The sequence below is a fragment of the Anomalospiza imberbis genome, chromosome 1 (assembly GCF_031753505.1).
Source record: "Anomalospiza imberbis isolate Cuckoo-Finch-1a 21T00152 chromosome 1, ASM3175350v1, whole genome shotgun sequence".
Lineage (NCBI taxonomy): Eukaryota > Metazoa > Chordata > Aves > Passeriformes > Viduidae > Anomalospiza > Anomalospiza imberbis.
The window spans coordinates 129,611,593-129,630,987 of record NC_089681.1 but is presented as its reverse complement, the minus strand read 5'-3'; the positions used below and the strand labels follow the sequence as shown (position 1 = coordinate 129,630,987).

General features: G+C 38.5%; 1 protein-coding gene and 1 pseudogene across 6 annotated transcripts in view; one reads left to right on the top strand and one right to left on the bottom strand.

The window, feature by feature from the left end:
* Positions 1 to 19,395, top strand: part of CDK14 (cyclin dependent kinase 14) — a 384,029-nt gene that overhangs the window by 161,903 nt on the left and 202,731 nt on the right. For all 6 annotated transcript variants that reach the window (XR_011005641.1, XM_068211387.1, XM_068211377.1 and 3 more), the window contains one exon: positions 16,896 to 17,016. Coding sequence is in view for 5 of the 6 variants with exons in the window: in XM_068211387.1 (XP_068067488.1) it covers positions 16,896 to 17,016 (121 nt within the window). In the remaining variant the exon portion in view is untranslated. The remainder of the gene's footprint in view (positions 1 to 16,895; positions 17,017 to 19,395) is intronic.
* Positions 17,219 to 17,949, bottom strand: LOC137483304 (uncharacterized; annotated as a pseudogene).

Here is a 19,395-nt window from a genome sequence, read left to right as displayed (position 1 = left end):
AAAGGCCCTTTAGTCTCTAAGGACAAGACCTTCAGATTTTGGTTTCTTAAGTTTACAAAAAAAACCAGCATCATGTCTGCAGTTTTTCATTTGGCGTCAGGCTTATTTAATCTCTTGTGGATCATAGTTCTTGAATAAACAAGGTAAAAGAAAGGCTATTCATGTCTGCCAGTGCATTGCACTGCGGCTGAAGTGGAAGCTTTGAATAACTGTGGGCATGTGTTTTTCTATAGCAGGGCTCCCAGACATACATACTTCACTGTGTGGGAGTGTCTTTGTTCAGATGAACAGTGGTTTGCTTTTCTGTTCATTGTGCTCTAGCTGCTAGGAAATGAACATTTATGAGAAGACTCAGCGGTCAAATGAAAAGGCAGAACAGAAAATAGAGGCTTTATCAAATTAAAAATGGATGAGCTATAAAAAATGGCTTTATTGAGGAAATATAATAGAGGAGACTACATCTTGAGTAATTGTTGCTGTGAAAAATAGTCCTTGAACACCATACCTGTGTTCTTTTTAAAATCTAATTAAAATTCCAGAGGATAGTAAAGTATATTAGGAATTCTTATGGAATGAAGTGCAAGAATTATTTTTGATCCCATGGTGTGGATTTGGCTGTCTATGAGTTTGTTTATTTCCCCTCCTGCATATGTCAGTCTTAAGTACAAATAAAGTATTTTAAACCTCTAATGAGTAACGCCATAAGAAATTTGCCTCAGCCTTCAACAGAAAGACTAGTAATCCTCAGGGGCACCAACCCCCTGAGCTGGTAGGCACGGACAGGGAGCAGAACAGAGCCCCTGCAGTCCAGGAGGAAGTAGTTAGTGACCTCCTGTGCCATTCAGACTCTCACAAGTCTATGGGTCCAGATGGGATTCATGTGAGGGTTTTGAAGGAGCTGGCAGAAGAGCTCATCAAGCCACTCTCCATAATTTATCGTTGCTCCTGGTTAGCTGGGGAGGTCCCAGATGATTAGAGGTTAGCAAATGTGAAACCCATCTACAAGAAGGGCTGGAAGGAGGATCTGGGGAACTGCAGGCCTGTCAGTCTGACCTCAGGAAGGGGCCTGTAAACATCATAGAGTCCAATTTCTGGCCTTGCCCAGGACAAACCCAAGAATCACACCATGTGCCTGAGTGTACTGGGAAAGCCAACTGATGTCATTGTCAGGCTGCTCGCTGTGATCTTTGACAGACTGTAGATTGAGGGATGTTCCCAATAACTGGAGAAAGGTTGTTGTTTTATCCATTTGCAAGAAGGGCAAGAAAGAAGGTCTGGAGTACTGCAGCTTTGTCAACCACTATCCCATAGAAAATAATGGAGTGAGGTTTCTTGTAGGTGTGAAGAAAGTGTTTGCCAGTTTTAGTTAAGGTAAATAGCGTTTGATCCATGGGATTGCCTTCTGTAATGAAATGGGGAGCTCAGCAGTCTCCCAGTGCCTTAAGAGCTGGTTACCAGGAGCATGGTGGTGCTCTTTACTTGGGTCACAGTGGGAGGATGAGGGATAATGGTCATAAGCTGAAACACAACTGACTATAAGGAAGGAAATGTTTGGTTTGAAAGTACTTCAGCACTAGAGCAGCCCAGAGATGTTATGAAATCTCTGTTTGCTTCCCTTACTGGACTAAGCCTTGAGCAATCTGGCAGATTGAACTAGGTAAATTCTCCTTCTTGTGTGGTTCTGTGACTGACTAAATACCATGCTTGTTTTGTTTTGTTTCTTAATGATTGGAAATTGGTATTTAGTTATTGTATATGCTGATATACATCAAGACTGGCTAATCAATTATGTTCGCATGCAGATTATCATACTTAATAAACTCCAGCACCAAGTCCCTAAATAGCTGACATTAATCAGGTAGGAGGTGAGTCCCACCTTCTGTGTGGGACTTTCCAGGAAGGATTTACTCTTTTCCTGCCTTGTTTCATATTCTCTGAAAAGAGCCTCTAGCAATCTAATATTCTGTCACCTCCAAGAACAATGTGGACCTTTATTCTGATCACAGCACAATTACTCTTACATATTCTTTAGTTAAAATAGTCTTTTGCCTTCTGGGTTGAAAAATACATAGCTATACTTGTTATTAGATATTTTCTGATAAAATATTTACATAGCTTTGAGGTGACATCACCTTTCGATGCACTGAAAATATCATCAGGTCATGTGTGTCAGGAACAAAATATTTAGACTTGACTAGCATGTGACACAATAGAAGCACTTCTGAGGCTGTGAGAGAAACTGGCCAAGTCACTAGTAGGGCCCTTGGCCTGCTTCACCTCTGAGATGATCTACCTGCTGCTGGGGTTTGCTTCTCAGGGAATTTCTCATTTGTGAATCTTCCCTGCAGCTGCCTTTCCCTTTCATCTCTTCTGTTAGACCTGCAACAGAAGTAAGCTGCTTGGAAGATCTGTTTGGTCTCTGTTTTGGATTGTGCAGTTATTGTAAGAGCAAGGACCTTCTGTGTAATCACATCTTTTAATTATATGTCATTCTTTTTAGTATGTATACTGCCTTTTCCTCTGTCCTATGACTCCCAGACAGGATGCATAAACTATGCAGGCAACTGCCTAGTTTAAGTACCTAAATAACAGGCACACAAGTGCAAAGTACAATTTCAAAGTATGGAACAACAGGTCTAGAAGTATTGTTAGCTTGAGTATAATTTGCAAGGATAGGAAAGCTTGATGATGGATAATTTTCTAAATAGAAAAATTTTAAAAATGCTTGAATAGATTCTTCCCCTCCCTCCCAATCCCTGCCCCATTTTTTGGTAATTTTAGTCCTTTAAAAAAAATCTTCAAACTGCAGCAACACTACCAACAAATTCCAGTGTTGCAAGGTGAGTGGCAAGGAGCATTAGGAACTTAGTACTTTAATGCTTGTTTCTGTAGTATGAGAGTTGCTCTTTCTCATCTGTGGGAATGGGCTTTGGAGAGGAAAACCAGCATGACATCTTCATGAAAATGTCTTTCATTTAGTCTCTCAAATAACACTGACCCTGAAGCTTTTCCCATCTGCTTTTTGTTGTCTTTGGGCATCTCTGGATGAGTAAGGATCTGCAGGAGGTCTGTATTATGGTGAAAATCCTGCCTTAAGCTTTTGGAATTTTGTTAATATAAAGTCCTCTGATGTAGTAGAAGAATCAAGTCAGTGTGATTCAACCATGCATCCTTCTAGATACATAGCATGATTAATAATAGCAGGAGCAAAGAGATTTGAGGATTAAAATAAAGGGAATTATACTCAGAGGAGTTGCAGTTTAAAACTGCAGCTGAGTATTAGAGAGGATGTTTCCATGCATTTCCATATAGATTTTTCTGTGGAGAGCATGACAGGGGTATGTCATGAGGGACAAGGTTATTCCTGTATAGCTTACTGTTAAAATTTCTAAAACTATGTTGACAAGTTGAAAAAAAAGGTAGTTGTTTTTGTTTTTTTTTTTCTTCACAGTAAGAATCCCATAAGGGTTTCTTTATAATGTACTGTATAAAATTCATATGAAAAGTGAATAGCATAAAAGATTGCTTGTATGGATAACTGCGATGTTTTCCCGTGTAAATGTTCCGCAGAGAATCAGTTCTCAGAGATGCTGATATAAGAAGTTGTCTCAGTGCCCAAAGAGCTGGTATTATATTGTTGGTGAAGCTTGATGAAATCATTAGCAAAATTCCTCTGAGAGTGCCTCTAGTTATATAGGCTGGCTCCCTTTGGTTGCCTGGCTTTAAGGAACATTGGAGCCATTTGGGGTGAGCTGTAGGAGCTGCCTGGTCACCCCCGAGGCAGCTGGTCCGACACAGCTCCTGCCCTCCACAGCAGCCCTTCTGCAGGCTCTACAGAAGGGCTAGAAGCTGTCTGGGTGTTTGGTATCAGAGGCTGTTGCTGGTAAAGAAAACCACTTTACCCCAAACATAGGTCCACAGACCCTTCTAACACCCTGCCTGCGTTGAACATGGAAAGAAAAGACATTTCTGTCCCATATACCTGTGGGAAGTTGCTGTTACTCCAGGTGCAGCCTGTTCCTTTCTGATAACAGCCTTTGAAATCTGAAGAATTGGTTCTTTTACCCCTCGGGAAGGACAGTAGTGGGCTTCTTTGAAGACTCTAGTTGTATTAAATATCAAGAAAGGAAGATGACCAGTGACAATGTTGTGAGAAAATGGAAAAAAAGGGAAGTGGGAACCTGGAAAGTGAATGCCATACTGCTCAAACTGGAGTCAGCTTGCAGGTCTTTATAAAGTACTTTATAAAGTAATTATTTTTGTAATGAGCTGTAAATACCTCATTTTCCATGGAGAGCAGGAGCTGCCGTTGCTGTGTACAGTGGCAGCTGGGGCTGGAGCAGCAGAGCAGACTGTGTGTGTGTTTGTCCTGGAATAGCCTTGATGGCCTGTTACTGAGTCAGGGTAAAAAGCCCTTGCTGTCCACACATTCTAGATCCAGGCAAAGTAAGGCCAGAGCTTAGGACCAGAGCTGATAGGTAGCTATGGCACCTTCAAATCTTTTTTCTTGGAGGAAAGATAATTATTGTAGGCTGCAGAAGCTGTGGGCACTGTGGACCCAGAGACTTGTGGCAGGCTGCCATGTTATTTATTTTGCTTTCTAAGGGTAATGGGCTTTGCCTCCATCCCCAGACCTTCCTTTTCAGTTTCTAATGCTATAACTGGCTGCTGTCGGGGAGCAGCCAAAGCTGCATTCTTCCCTTTTCCTCCCAGGAGCAAGGGCTTCATATGCTGTGCTTGTGACCTTTCTGCTGTGATGCCCGGACCTGTGGTGAAATGGGGAGGGAAATCGGTAGATGGCAGAAAATTTCAAACAACAGCAGTGCAAAGGGGTAGATCTGATTTTTGGCATTTGGGCTAAAGAATTGTTTCAGAGGCGAAGATGCAGGAGAAGGTGTGGTCTAGTGCTGCTGGTAATGTTTCTTTCTTCTCCTATTTATTTGCTTTGTTGTTCTCAACATGGATCTCCATCTAATTTGCTTCATATATCTGATGGTTTTATTGAGGTACCTCAATAAAGATATAGTTGTACAATACAACAATTTAACTATACAATAATTGTATAGTTAAATCTATACAAAAATTACCATGTGAGAGTCAACACAGTAAGAATCTCTTATGGGCAGAAATTTGGTTTCATAATCTATGAAGAAAGAATAGATTTGACATGCGTTTACTGTCTGGAGACAGCAATTGCAAAAACTATAGGGATGTTCAACTGTATTCAACTAAGAATTTAATTCTCTCTGCCAATTGTTAATACAAAGTAGAGCCACTTATTAAATTTTGGACTATGCCAGTCTTCATTGATTGCTTTTTAACAATTTAAATAAAAAATCTTTAAATAGGAGGCTATTCTGCTTTTACTAAAGCAGATGCTGTAACTTAAGCTCTTCCCACTGAGAAGCCCTATGTAGGTTTATTGACTGAAAAGGAAAATGTTTTATTTTTTAAAAAGCATGAAGGACCTGGAGATTGGTGTGACTCACTTAATGGGTCCCCTGTTAAATGCATCTCAGATTACTTAGGGTTCAATGCAATTCTCTATTGTTACAAGTAAGAGTTATATCAAGCCTTTAAATAGGAGGAAAGCATCTTAATTATCCATTAAGGGTAATAAAGGAAGTTGGTTATGACACCATTAAAACAACTGTGATGAAAAATCTGTTTCAGTATTTTGTGCTTAAGAAGGACATGGGATTTGAATGTCTTCTGTACTGCAGCTAGCTCAGTGCTGTGTTATTATGATAATCATGATTTTTTTTTATTGCTGTGTATTGCTCTCTTAAGTGTGAACTAGACTGTTACGTGACAGTGGCACAAAAGGCTTGGAGAACTGTGATCTGCTGTCTATAAAAAGAGATCCATCCATCCATCCATCCATCCATATGAATCTGTAGATGTATTTAAAACAAATATTGTTTCATTTGAAAAAAGCCTTATTCAGTCATGTGATGATGTTCTCTCTGTTTTATATGAGAACATTTTCCCTTCCTACGCTTCTCCATATCCTTTTGATTATCGTGGTTACAAGCACCCGTATTTAAAATATTAACATTTCTTTAAAACTTCATTGTTTGAAGCTTCTTTGCTTGTTTCTGTTACAGTAGTTACAGGGAGAAAAAGTACTATAGAAAAAGGTACTGGTCATTGTACAGCTTTTGAATATAGGCCTCCAGGTAGCTCCCACAGTACTCGCTATCTTTTCTTTCTTGGTCTGATTGTGATTTTGTTTTATGTTTCCTTATTTAAGAGAACATACTGTATTATATAGTGAGAAAATTATGCCAAGATTTAAAATTAATGTCATTAGTGTGTTAATAGTTATGCAGATTTATTTTACACAGGAAATAATCAGCTATGTAGATATTAAAGGTTAACTGGGAAAGGTGTGGATTAAAGAAGAAAAAAACCATCAGTCAGAACAAAAATATTGATGTGCAAAGAAAAAGATTAACATGAACAGAACTGGCAGTTCATTAAGAGAAATGTGCCTTTAACACGGTCTGAAATAATTCCATAATTGAGATTGCATTTTAAAGAAACCATGACTCTGTAATTTATGACATCATTTGTTTTGTCGCCGACAGTTTAAAACCTTACTTTTCTGCAACACAGTCAGTTTTTATCTAGGTAATTCTTAATAATTTATGCATGCATTTTTTCATTCCTTCTGAAAGACACAGTGCTGTGTCTTTAACTTAATATATCTATATATTCATAGATGCATAATTTGTCCTGATATAAATTAAACTCTGCATTAAGATGAGAGTTTCCCCTGCATCAGTTAGCCCTGATGATAGCCAGAAGTGATCAGGCAGTGCTTGTCTTAGCTGTACTTAACACTTCTCCAGCATCTTCCATTTCCAAAACCTATACAAATAAATGATAGCTCCAAGTAGTTACTCTTATGTATATTACAAATAACCATATTTTGCTTGACCTTTTGGTCTTATGATTTGAAAGACCCAAAGTTAAAAAACTTAAAAGTGGGAGAATCAGGAATCAGCAGCTTTATGTCTGGGTGATGTGGGAACATTAACAATGGCTTTGCATGGGGAGAAAATGGTGCTGAGTAACTTTTGATTTACATGGTAGGGAGAATGGCAGGTTAGAGCTTCACCTGGTTAAAGGTCCTCCAGCTCTTCTCCAAGGTTGATTGTACCACCTTTGGCTTTTCTGGCTCATAATATGTCAAATTGTACAGCAAATGTTTTGTGTAGTCATTGGAAATAAGGTAGCAGGAGATTTTCAGATGTAATCTTTTTTATTCCCACCCACAGCCATGAATATATTCATATCCTTCTTATTGCAGCAATTTTAAAGTCACTTGGACATCAAATTTACTTGCTTTTGTGACTATATTGGCTTTTAAGCATATGTCATTGCAATGTTTTTAAGTTATTTCTGGATTCTTCCAGCCAGCTGGAAATTTGGTTCAGCTCTGATCTGTCTGTAGACCCTATGAAAAAACTGAATTAAAAAAATAAAATAGGCAGGGGGAGGGATAAGAAAAAAGGCAGCAGATCACTGAAATGTACTTTATAAACACAAATGCCTAATGTAAGCTTCTTGAAATCTTGGCAATCCTTTGCCCATTCTGTTTTACAGTGCTTAGGATTGCCTGCAGCTTAGTTACACAGGTTATGGGCTGTGATACTAAATGAAACATGCTTATGAGTACTAACAGTTGGTTCACACATGCAAACTTGATAGAGTAAATGGTTTCAATAAAGCATGGAATACTTCAATAGCAGTATGACAGTAGTAGTTTGTCAGTGGTCAAAGTACTAATAGGGATCCTTTGCTCACAATCTACAAGTAATTTTTATTGAGCACTGCATTCAGAAGTACATCCATTGTCTCCAGGTTGAATAGATAAAAGAAGGGCCAGGTTTCAGTACAAGCAAATTTTCACTTGTTTTATTAGTTACAATACAGGGTTTTGCAGTTCTACTGACTTGGTAGGTTACATCTGTACATAAAGGACTTGATTGTGTTGTATAGCTCCAGCTTTGCCATTCTGGCAGTGGCATTTTAGTGTTCACTATCACTTTGGAGAAAAATGCTGCATTAGGAGCAGTTGTGTTTTAACTACATACTTCCAGAACAGTACTGTTAAGGAATAGCCTTAATGCCCTTCTAATGTAACTTTTTAAAAAATGAAATTGTCTGCTTTCATTTCTTCTTTTTCTTTGACAAAATTGTATTAAGAACTGAATAGATTACTCTCTAGGAATATGGATTTTATTACTGATGCAAAGTCAAATAATAATTTAGACCTAAGCATATTAGAATGTCTCTTTCATAAAAAGTTTTTATAAGATTTGTGATTCAGATAATTTAAGATGACATATACATTAAATGAGTTTTGAGGAGCAATTCAATTGAACAGGTGAATCTGACACTCAAGAGATTTCTGTTGTTAGATGTTGGTTTATAATATTGCTTTACAGAAGCAAGAGATTGCTTCTGTAACAGATTAAGATTTTCTTAATGGCTTCACTCTTGAAAGCAAAGTGGAAGAGATTTTGAAAATTAGTGAAATCTTCAGGTTATTTTGTAGTTATTTTGTTCTTTGTATTTAAAACAGCTTTTATATAATTGAGATTTATTTTTTCAGTTTTGTTAGTTTTGCGCCGATGTCTGTTTTCAGGTCATTTTACTCTGACTTAAGCCTGTGCAGTCAGATGTGGCTTTAGATGCTGTGTGTTACCTACTATGTGAATGTATGTACTAATGTGACAACATATGCAAAATGAACCAGAGTTCTTTGGTAGAACTCCAAGACTGTTTTACCTACTAAGGGAATATGTAAGTTGTGAGATATCACATTGTAGCAATGACAAAAGTCAGCTAAATATTTGTCTTATCTATAAATAGTCTGGCTCGGGTACTGGAAGCAGCCTGGATTAAGCTCCATGAGCTCTAGAGAACAGTTTGTGCCAGGCAGGGCAGCCGTGGTTCATGAGCTGAGGGTGGGTGAGGGACCAAATGCAGCTGCATTCTGCAGCGTAGGGATGTGTGCTCAGGTGACACTTTGGCTGGAAAAGGGGACACATCAAACCCACTTGCACTGGCTCTGCAGTACAGGGACAAGGATCTGGTGGATGCTAGCAGTGGAATTGTGTCATTTATACATAAGTCAGACCTTGTATTGTAAGAGTAGGTGGTTTCTGTACCCATGGGGTGGCAGTTTTTCAAATTCACAGATTCTACTCCTGCAGGGTAATGTCAAATAGCACCGTTGTTTGATTTATAAACAAAATACTTTTTAGATCTGCTTTTCAAAAATGTTGTTTGTCTATAGATGTTAATATTGCTCAAATACCTGCTTTTCCATGTGACCCTGTTCTTGTTAAACTACTTATCCTAAACGAATTCAAGTAAATTTGCAGGTACTTGATTAGGCTTTTAATAGCTGATCATGACTTGAGATTTGCTCTTCATCAAAGTTGTCCAGGTATTTTACAGCTAGAACAGGACATGATAGATCAGCAAAACTGATCCCACTGGGAGTGAGACCCGACAAAATCACTCCATCAATAACATCCCAGTAGCCATGGGATGTTGTTGCCTTTTGTCCAGCACTGCAGGGTTCACTTCAGTGAGTTGTGGACCCCTTCAGTAGGTGGAGAAAGCAGTACGTGGCATCACCTTGTCACTGCCAGAGTTGTATGGTCAGTTAAGAAACAAAATTACGTGAGGGTAAACAACTGGGATTAGATGTTCGAACATGAAACGGTCAGTGAAACCTAGCTTTTGTGTTTCTATGTGGATGACTGTGAATCACTACAGTAGCACCAAATTGTGCTTATTAAACAGTTCTTCAGCTGCCAGGTTTAATACCACAGGAAACTAGAAGGACTTGAATGGTACTGATGCCCTGTATACAGTTGTGTTGCATCTGGTATGTGTTCAGTTCTCTTTGCACCTGGGTAGAGGGGAAGGCAGTTTCTCTACATGATGATTTTCTAAAAAAGATAAGTCTTGGAGAGCAAGCATATTTATTTCTTTACTGCTGTGTTGCATTTAACCTGTCTCATGCCATATGTCAAGTACCTATCAAACAATACGTTATCCAGGTACCTGTTGAAAACGGTTGGTTCATTTTTACTTGAATGCCAGATGGAATCATCCAGAAATGACCCTTGCTCTCCTGCTTTTAGCTGTAAATGTAGAGATTGCTGTAAATTGTTAGCTTCAAACACAATAGCCTGCAGTAGCTTGTTAGCTTCTGTGTTTGGTGCTTGATGGACGTTTATACTTCACCAAATAGGACATCCATAGCTCTCAATTTGTCTCCATACAACACTGTTCTCCTGAATTTTTTTTTTTTTTTTGTCTTTTCTGGGTTCCTTTGATTTGTAAGTGGAAAATACTAATGGTGATGAAACATTTTTATCTCAAAACTGTGTGAACGTGGTCTGTTACCTTTCTTGTCTTTGGCAAGTTCATTAGTCATGTCTTAAAATTCCATATGTAAATTATTATTATTACACAAATAATTGTCCAGTATTGATTAGGCTCATTCATTCATAGCTGCTTCCCCATTTTCTCTCTTTTCTCAAGGAATATTAAAATATCCTGCGATGTATTAGCTCTCATTTTCTGCCTGTTTGCCCTTTCTAGAACTTCCTCCCTGCACTCTGCAGATCTTTCCAATTTAAAACCATCTGTTCAGCAATTGTTAACTCTTTGCTTCAAATCTAATAACTTCACTGTGAAATGAGTAATTCTGACATTTTTACTTACAGCCTTATTAGCACGGTGGAGTGTTTGTACTGGGGCATTTAGAGGAGTAGAGGGCATCATTTTCTTGTAGACTTTTTAAGAAACAACAAATTTTTAAGTAAAAATCCAGAATCTGGAAAGCAAGATTTAAATCAATCACCTGATGAAGCTATTGTGAGCCTGTATACCATGTCCATAAGGAATCCAGGTCTTTTCTGTAATGCAAAAGTTAATGTTGATGCAAATTTGCTTGCTGTCCTTGAGTCCTGCTAGCTTTTACATCTATGTGAATGTTTATAATAATGATGCAGTTTGTTTCCTTTTTTTTTTTCCTGCCCACACTGTTATTTTCTACCTCCAGACTAGTAGAGGCACTTGAACTTATTCATGCTGACCTAGAATGCCATGGGGGTAGATATATTTTCCTGGTGTCAAAAGTGAAGTCTATATTTCTTTTGTATTTCTGTACCACTTTTTTCACAGTACCCAATTTTTAGTGTGTTTTTTTCCTCCTTAAAGACAAGGAATATATTTTCCAGTCATGGTACATGTTCAAAATCAGTGTGCTTTTTTTCAAAACGTAACGGAAATTATTTATAAGTATTTTAAAGCAATGAAATAAACAGCTTTACAGCTGTGATAGCTTTCAAACAAGTTAACGAAAGGGATCTTATAATATACAACCAAGATCTGAGCTCTTTCTTGTATCCCTTTTTTGTATTTTCTATGATCCTTTGGGAGGCACAGGGGGCAGAGGAGAGAGGTTATAATGAAAAAGATGATGCTGGATTTGTTGGAAAGGGGCAAACACTTTTCACGAGTGCTGGAGTCATTTTTTCTGGTAGCAGGAAAAGTATTTCTGTGTCTCCTCACTCTTGTGGGACTTGTAACTTGTGTTTGTCAACTGACAGTTGAGTCCTATTCACAGACTAGAATAATTATCATCTGTGTTACTGTAAGTGATTGTCTGAAGACATACATGAGATAAGACTTGTAGGGGAAAATAATCTTTTATTACAACAGCTGATAACAGCTGGAAAAACCAGACAGGCTGAGAGGCACACATGCCTTTTGTCTTACTTCTCTCTGTCTCTTGAAAACTGACTCCTGCACTCCAGTTTGGAAGACTAGTCATTGCTCAAGTGCATTTTGGGAATACTAATTTGAGATCCTAATTAGTCTTTCTCTGATTGTAACTTTTATAAATGAACAGCACTATCATAAGCTAATGGCTATATTAGGACCAGGACATAGGATGCTGTAGGCAATTTATTTTGCTTGAGAGGAATTTAACTCAGTTGCTCTGGTAAAGCTTCATGTTGGAGACAGATGCATTCAGATAAACAGCAGAGGGACCTAAAGGCTGCAGGACACTTTTGATTGCCAAGAGCTGGCTTCTGACCGCTGAGCGCTTCATTGAAGCAGTGTCAGTGTCTCCACACATTTTACTTTTTTATTTTTTGTTGTCACTCAAGTATTCACTCTGAATAAATGTGCTTCTGTTGGAAAACAAGCAGCTGAGTAAATAGGTTAAGTTGACAGTTCATGATCTACAACAGAATACATTAGCAAAATCTTAATATTATTACTGACTCATAGTTACAGTTCAATAAGCCATTTACCTCAAACTAAGTAATTGTTAAATAAACAAAACAGGAAGCTAAAAAAGGAAGCACATAAAGAAGCTGAATCAAGGAAAAGCAACAAGAAAAACACCTCATTTTTTAGTATGCTTGCTAGAGCTTTTTAAAATATATCTAAATCAAAATAATAAGCTGCTCAACACTTTTAAGGTATAATAGAAAGGGAAACCATGCACATGGCTGCTAAGCCTTTGTTTTTGCAGACATGACTGGTTTTCTCATTTGCAGAATCATATTTTCTGTGAACAAAGGCTTCCCGATTGTCATATGAAGTTGACTCGGAAGCTATCCTGCAGCTAGAGAGGTATCAAATATTAATATTTGTGTTCATGTAGCCAAAGATGTGTGTATTGCATAAGTCTTGAGTCTGGATGTAGCTACAGCCTCTTGTAAAAGCCAAATACAATTTAAAAATGATTAATCAGTGCAATGTGTTTTGTCAATAACTGATCCTAGGTAAAATCAGATACATCCTCTGAGTCTAAGATACAGCCAGATGAAGTGGAGACAATTGTGTTTACCAAGCAAGAAAATTTCTTCTTTTAAAAAAACAAAAAAGGGTTTTTTTTTTAAGTTCAGAGTAGGAGGCAGCAGGGGATTTTCTGTGTTAAAGACATAAACATACATAGGCATAGATCATTCACTCTGTGTTTTAAATACAAGGCATGCCAGGCTATCCTGAGCTGTTGTTTAATGAATGAGTTAAAATTAAGTTGTGGTTTGTACCACAGAGCAGCTAGATGATGTTCCGCAAGCCTTGCAGTATGCAATGCATCAGAGCAGTTTCTTCTTTCGTTTTGGGTAAATAATGGTCATAAGAAGTCAGTGCCTCAGAGAACATTAAACATTGTCTGTCCTTCCCATAATTACATACAAGTTCCCCAGTGGGTCAGACATAACCTTAATTTTCAAAACTGGGACTTATGCTTGGATTCCTTCTCTCAAAATAGGGCTGCAACAGCAGGACATATGTTGCCCTTTTATCTTTTGTAAGGCACAGGAATCAGAGGGGAGTTCACTGCTTGTCAGGAAATCCTTCCTCCACCTTCCCAGGCTAAAAGAGTGCTCAGGCAGCAATATGTAAATATTGTGTGCTCACCTCGTGATCCACCACTTAGCTTTTGGCTTTTATGCACTGAACCATTAAGATTTGAAGTTTTGATGATCCCCTATAAGCTCTGGTTTTTTAAAAATGAGATTATCATTCTTCCTGTAGTGTAACCATGGAAACAGACAGGGAACCCTTAAAGAAAGTGATCGAACATGCTGTGCTAATTAATCCTACCCTTCAGTTTTCTTTCAGTTGAAGGATGTGCGTAAATAAATTTTGCATGAGTAAGCATATTTGGATATGCAAAGGGGTATAAAATATGTAGCAAGTTTTCTTGCAGAAGGTTTCTGGAAAAGCCCTGGTAACTGTCATCTATTTGTATGTGGACCATCAAAACAAGAAATGTAGTATCTTGGTGTTTCAGATATACATTTTGATAGCATTCTTTTTACATTATAAATATATCTGAAATATTAGAGTATTTTTTTCATATCGCATGTGTGATGAGACACATTTGCATTAATTTTGAGTGAAAGTGTTCATTATTGCTAAATGCATTCTTTATGCAGAGCAGAGAATTATTCAGAAAAAGCAAAGGTTGCTCCCTCCCTGCGAGAAAGCAGCCTCTCTGTGGCATTAGCCTGATTCAGATCCTGTCAGTCCTGCACAAGGGGAGTGAGTGACTGACTGAACAGTGGGACTGTGCCAAATTTTCCCCTTCCAAATTTTAGTTTTTGTAAGTATTTTCCTTGGTTGTTCAGTCCTGCTTTCCATTTTCCCTTTTACTTTCCAAAGCAGTTCAACTAGGAAACCAATTGGCCACAACTTAAAATGTGTAGCCTGTACTCATAAGCCTTTTGTAATGGTTTAACTCAAACTAGAACACCTCTTAACCTGGTGGAGCTGTCTGATTCCAATGTAGGGCCTCAGCTTGCTTTTATGAATCAAGATTTTGTTTAAATGTTTCTCAATTCCAATAATGATCCTCTTATAACAGAAAAACTGGGTGCAGTGGCCAACCTCAAATGAAACTTTCCTAGTGTTTGGGAGTGAGGAATGGATTAAAGAAAAACATTCAGTCGTCCAACAGGCTGGGACTAATCCGAAAGGACCATTCTTTGGAAATAAAATGGATTTTCATTAATCTGGAATGGATTAGAGGTGGAGGAGATCTAGAAGCAGCATACTGAGGAAACAGCATGGGTGGCATTCCCAGCAGGAGAGGAGGATACGCTGAACAGTCGCAGGAGAGGCGGAAAGGTGTGCTTTGGCTGACTATAACACCTGCAGAGCTGCATCCTTGTCAGTAAAGTGGCAGAAGCCAGCTGGCAACCATGGTTATGGTATTATTTGCAACATGATTTCTGGTATGGAAAGTTGGATACTCATTTTTCTCTACGTGGAATATTTCTGGAACGTGTGGAACAATAGCTTTGTGTTGTGAAAATTTGAGTTTGTCATTCTACAAGCTCTAAAGTTTTTTGATAGCTTTCCCTGAAATACATGATGTGGCTTCTTCAAGAGGCCTTTCCCCCACCTTGGTTATGCCTCTTCTCCTAGGAAAACTTGGGTTTTCCCAAGTTAGAAGATTAGAAGATTAGAAGATTAGAATTTGCAAACAAATTTAGTCTTCCTCAGACAAGACTAAAGGGGAGGGCTCAGAAAGGCAAAAAGGATGGAATCATTCACCATCCAGACTTCTCAAAACCTTTATAATTTTTATATTGCTTAGTAGTAGTAGGTCCATACCCACAAATATGGTGGATATCCTGATCCATATCCAGTAGCAGGGAATACTGTTTCGGTTTAGTCACATGGAGTACTGATGCACAGAAACTCAGGCTTGTTAATGGTCCTGTGTGCCAGGAATAAGAACTGCTCACCAGTTGGAGCTGTTGGTAGTTGCTGGTGTCCTAGAAGCAAAAACCTTAATCTGGAGGCAGAGACACTGTGGAACACATGATGTGACCTCTCTTCTGGTCTCTTGGGGTCTGTACCTGGCCAACCCTGGATTGTCTTTGTAAGCCAAATTGTTCATCAAGCTGATGGACAGGTGAACAAACCTTAAAGAAATGGAGGTCTGCAAATTTAAAAAATAGGTATTCATGTTTCAAATGTAATTTTTAAAAGAATAGATCATTGCATACAATTCAAATTATTCCACTACACTGGTTTAATTGCTATAATCAGCTGATAATGCAATCTGCTGGCAAGATTGGCCATCATTGCTATGGAGATATATTCACTGACAGTAAATGTTCATAAATAGCTTTTCTAGTGTATAAAGAAGAAAGGGGCAAAGGACTCTCTTTTGCAGTCTTTCAGGAATTCTCATGTTGCTTATTTCTTTCTGAGTGTATGACTTTGCTTCTTTGTTTCTGTAAGGTGTAAAACATGACCTTCTGTTATAGCAATTCCATTTGTTTTCTGAAAGGAAAACCAGTAGTTCAGGAAGACACAAAAAAGCAGCCAGTACTGCATTCTCCTGATTTCCATTACTTGTGCATGTCCAGTGTTCCCAGCAAGGAAGTGGATGTTCTCAAGGCAGTAGCTAGGATCAGATAATTTAGAAAAAGCATTTTCAGGCCTGTAATAGGAAGAATCACCTTAGCCCTGAAGATCTTTTTCCATTTCTGCAGGAGAGAGTCCTCTATAGGAGAAACATACTTGTAGTCTTCTCAGTTTAGCATATGATGATCACTCTTTTCCATAAATTGTGTAGTAACGTGAATTATTTTAAATGACTGACAGGCTTAAAATACAATTATTGTAAATATATCTTTAGTAGGCCACAGATTTTATTGAAATGATTTCTGAAATTGGAGCACTGCCAATATGCAATTCTTGAGAGAGAGGAATTTTTCACATACCATTTTCTGCTGTATTTCTGCAATATTAATATTTATTTGAATGGTAATGTGTAAGTGTGTCTACAGCTTTCAAACGTAAACTTGAATAAGCAGGCTGGGCTTTGCAGTGCAAGCTGTTGAAGGTTTCCTAGGCTTCCCTAAGAAGCCAGATCTCATCTGTGGCATCATTTTTCTGGGAGTTTCCTTTTCATTTTCTTTTTCTAAATAACACTGAAATGGAAGACTATTCATGCCTCAGGATGAGCAGTTAATGGCAATTAAAATCTTTGTTTATTTGTCTTTTATTTAGGTATATCTTTGTATCACTGTATATTTGGGTATTCCACTGTATATCTTTGCATCTCTCCTGGACCTGTGGTTGTCATTATGAAAAGCATATTTTATTGTCCCTTCATAATATTCACAGCTCTGTTTAGCCAGGTACTTAACGATAGATGCTACCATTAAGTAAAGTACGCCAGTTCTAGAAGAAAAACACTTTTGCAACATGCCTGTCACATTATGTGATAGGTGCTCATATATCCTTTGAGATTGTAACTGTACAGCAAACTATTTATTTGCTTTGTTGGCATTAATTTATTTGTGTTTACCCCACAGGTCTTGCAAGAGCTAAATCAGTTCCTAGTCATACATATTCCAATGAAGTGGTAACCCTATGGTACAGGCCTCCAGATGTCCTTCTGGGATCAACAGAATATTCCACCTGCCTTGACATGTGGTAAGTGTAGATGAAAAGACTCTGTGTAGATGCTTTAGCTCTTGGTTTTTTAAGACATGTAAACCAAGTATGTAGTGGGATCATTGGTACAGGTTAAAAAACATATGTGTAGTGATATGTGTGGTTCATGCAGTATCTCCCTGAAGGAATCCCCTCCTGCCACCCCACTGGCTGGCAGCTGCTACCAGCTGTTGACACAGAATTCACATAATCACTAGGTTGGAAGAGACCTTCAAGATCATTGAGTCCAACCCATGCCCTAACACCTCAACTAAACCACGGCACTGAGTGCCACATCCAGTCTTTCTTTAAACACATCCAGGGAGGGTGACTCTACCACCTCCCCAGGCAGACAATTCCAGGACTTTATGACTCTTTCCGTGAAAAACCTTTTCCTAATATCCAACCTGTATTTCCCTTGGCACAGCTTAAGGCTGTGTCCTCTGTTTTTGTCAGTTGTTGCCTGGAGAAAGAGACCAACCCCCACCTGACCACAACCACCTTTAAGGGAGTTGTAGAGAGTGATAAGGTCACCCCTGAGTCTCCTTTTCTCCAGGCTAAACAACCCCAGCTCCCTCAGGTGTTCCTCACAGGGCTTGTGTTCCAAGCCGCTCACCAGCCTCGTTGCCTCCTCTGGACACGCTCAAGCGTCTCAACGTCCTTCCCAAACTGAGGGGCCCAGAACTGGACACAGCACTCGAGGTGTGGCTTCACCATCGCCGAGTACAGGGGAAAAATGACCTCCCTGCTCCTGCTGGCCACACTATGCCCGATACAGGCCAGGATGCCACTGGGGCTTTGCAAGAGATTGTAGTCTGACTTTCGTAGCCTTAGTGTGTGGTATTTTCCTATGGTGTGAAACTTGTTTTGCAATAGACTTTCACCATGGCCACTTGTGCAAGAAGAAAACCAGAATTTTCTGGTTGTGAGCATAAAACCTTAGTTCTTAATCTACTGTATTTGGTAGCAGTAAATATTGTTGAATAGTTTTCTTTCAAACCTACAGATCTTATTTAGACTTGCAGGTATAGAAGATTAGTTTGATTTGTATAATATATATCACCTTGCTCATTTTTGATTACATCATTTAGTCCTGTGTTGAACAAGGACCAAGGAAAGTATTTGGTCTTTTGACTATTTAAAACCAAGCTGGAACTCCTTGATTTATTTTGTAGTTTTTGAGGAGATAGGATCTCTGTAATCTGTACAAATTCTGAAATATGGGAAAAAAATCCTCTTCCTTACAAGGAAAGGAAGATGCTCTGGAATAAGTTTGGATTTTATTTGATTGCTTGTTTGCTTTGAGTTGTTTTTTTTTTTTTTTTGATTGCTTGAGTTTTGGATTTTTTAAGGCATGTTTGACTTTTTAAACCTTTACAACTCATTCATTTGAGAAAAAATTCTACTGAGGAATTTTCAGAAAAGTACAGTAATTTTTTTGCAGTTCACTGAAATATCTTTCTTTAATAAAGGCAAAACAAAGTTAGAATTATGATAATATTAAAATCTAGGGGTAACTGTAAGATAAGGTTAAAAGCACCTTATGTTTTCATGTGGTATGTAAATAATATTTTTAAGGTCATCTTGCAGTGTAATATTGAACCTGAAGACCTAGCAGGAATTTTTTTTTGTCTGGGGAGCTAAACATGAGGTTTAGTCCTGTAGCTGAAATCAGAGATTATGGGATAAAAACAGGTTTTCCTGAAAATCCTGGGGGACATGATTTAGAAAGCACAGGATTTTTTGATGTGAAGGGGTTGCAGAGTATAAATACTAGAATATCTAATACTGAAGTGAGTGGTTAGTATAACTGGGCCCTGGCTGCTGCAGTTCCTTGAGCTCTAAGGGTAGGTGAACCAAGAGGTAAAAAAGGGACAATGAGAAAACTCCAAATGTGACCACTGTGATATTACAAGTGTTCCAGAGAGGCAAAGGCAGCATCTTCTGTATCATCTGGTTTTCCTCAGACCATTCTCCACTTCACAGGTCTAAAATAATTTCCTTCTGCCTCTCAGTTTATCAGTTTTATCCTAAAACCGTCCTGTTTTCCTAAATATCAGGTTCAACCTGGTTTCTTTGCAGGTTGCATACAATCTCTGCAGCCCATCTGCTCCTGATGTTCTACAATCACCTCTTTTCCAAGTAATACCTCAGATGCCCTTAGCAAGAAGCTCAGCTTGCTTGGGGTGAGGCAAGACTCAGAGGATGGAAATAGCTGGGAGAGATAAACAGTCCTTTCTGCTCACCTTCCCATAGTTCCCTCTGCATTTGTTCAGTTCGTGAGCCACGTGTATTCGTGTATGTCTGCACATACATGAGTCAACTTGTAAATTAGAGACAATATATGGAAATGGCTAAAGAAAAATTTTAATGCTTTAA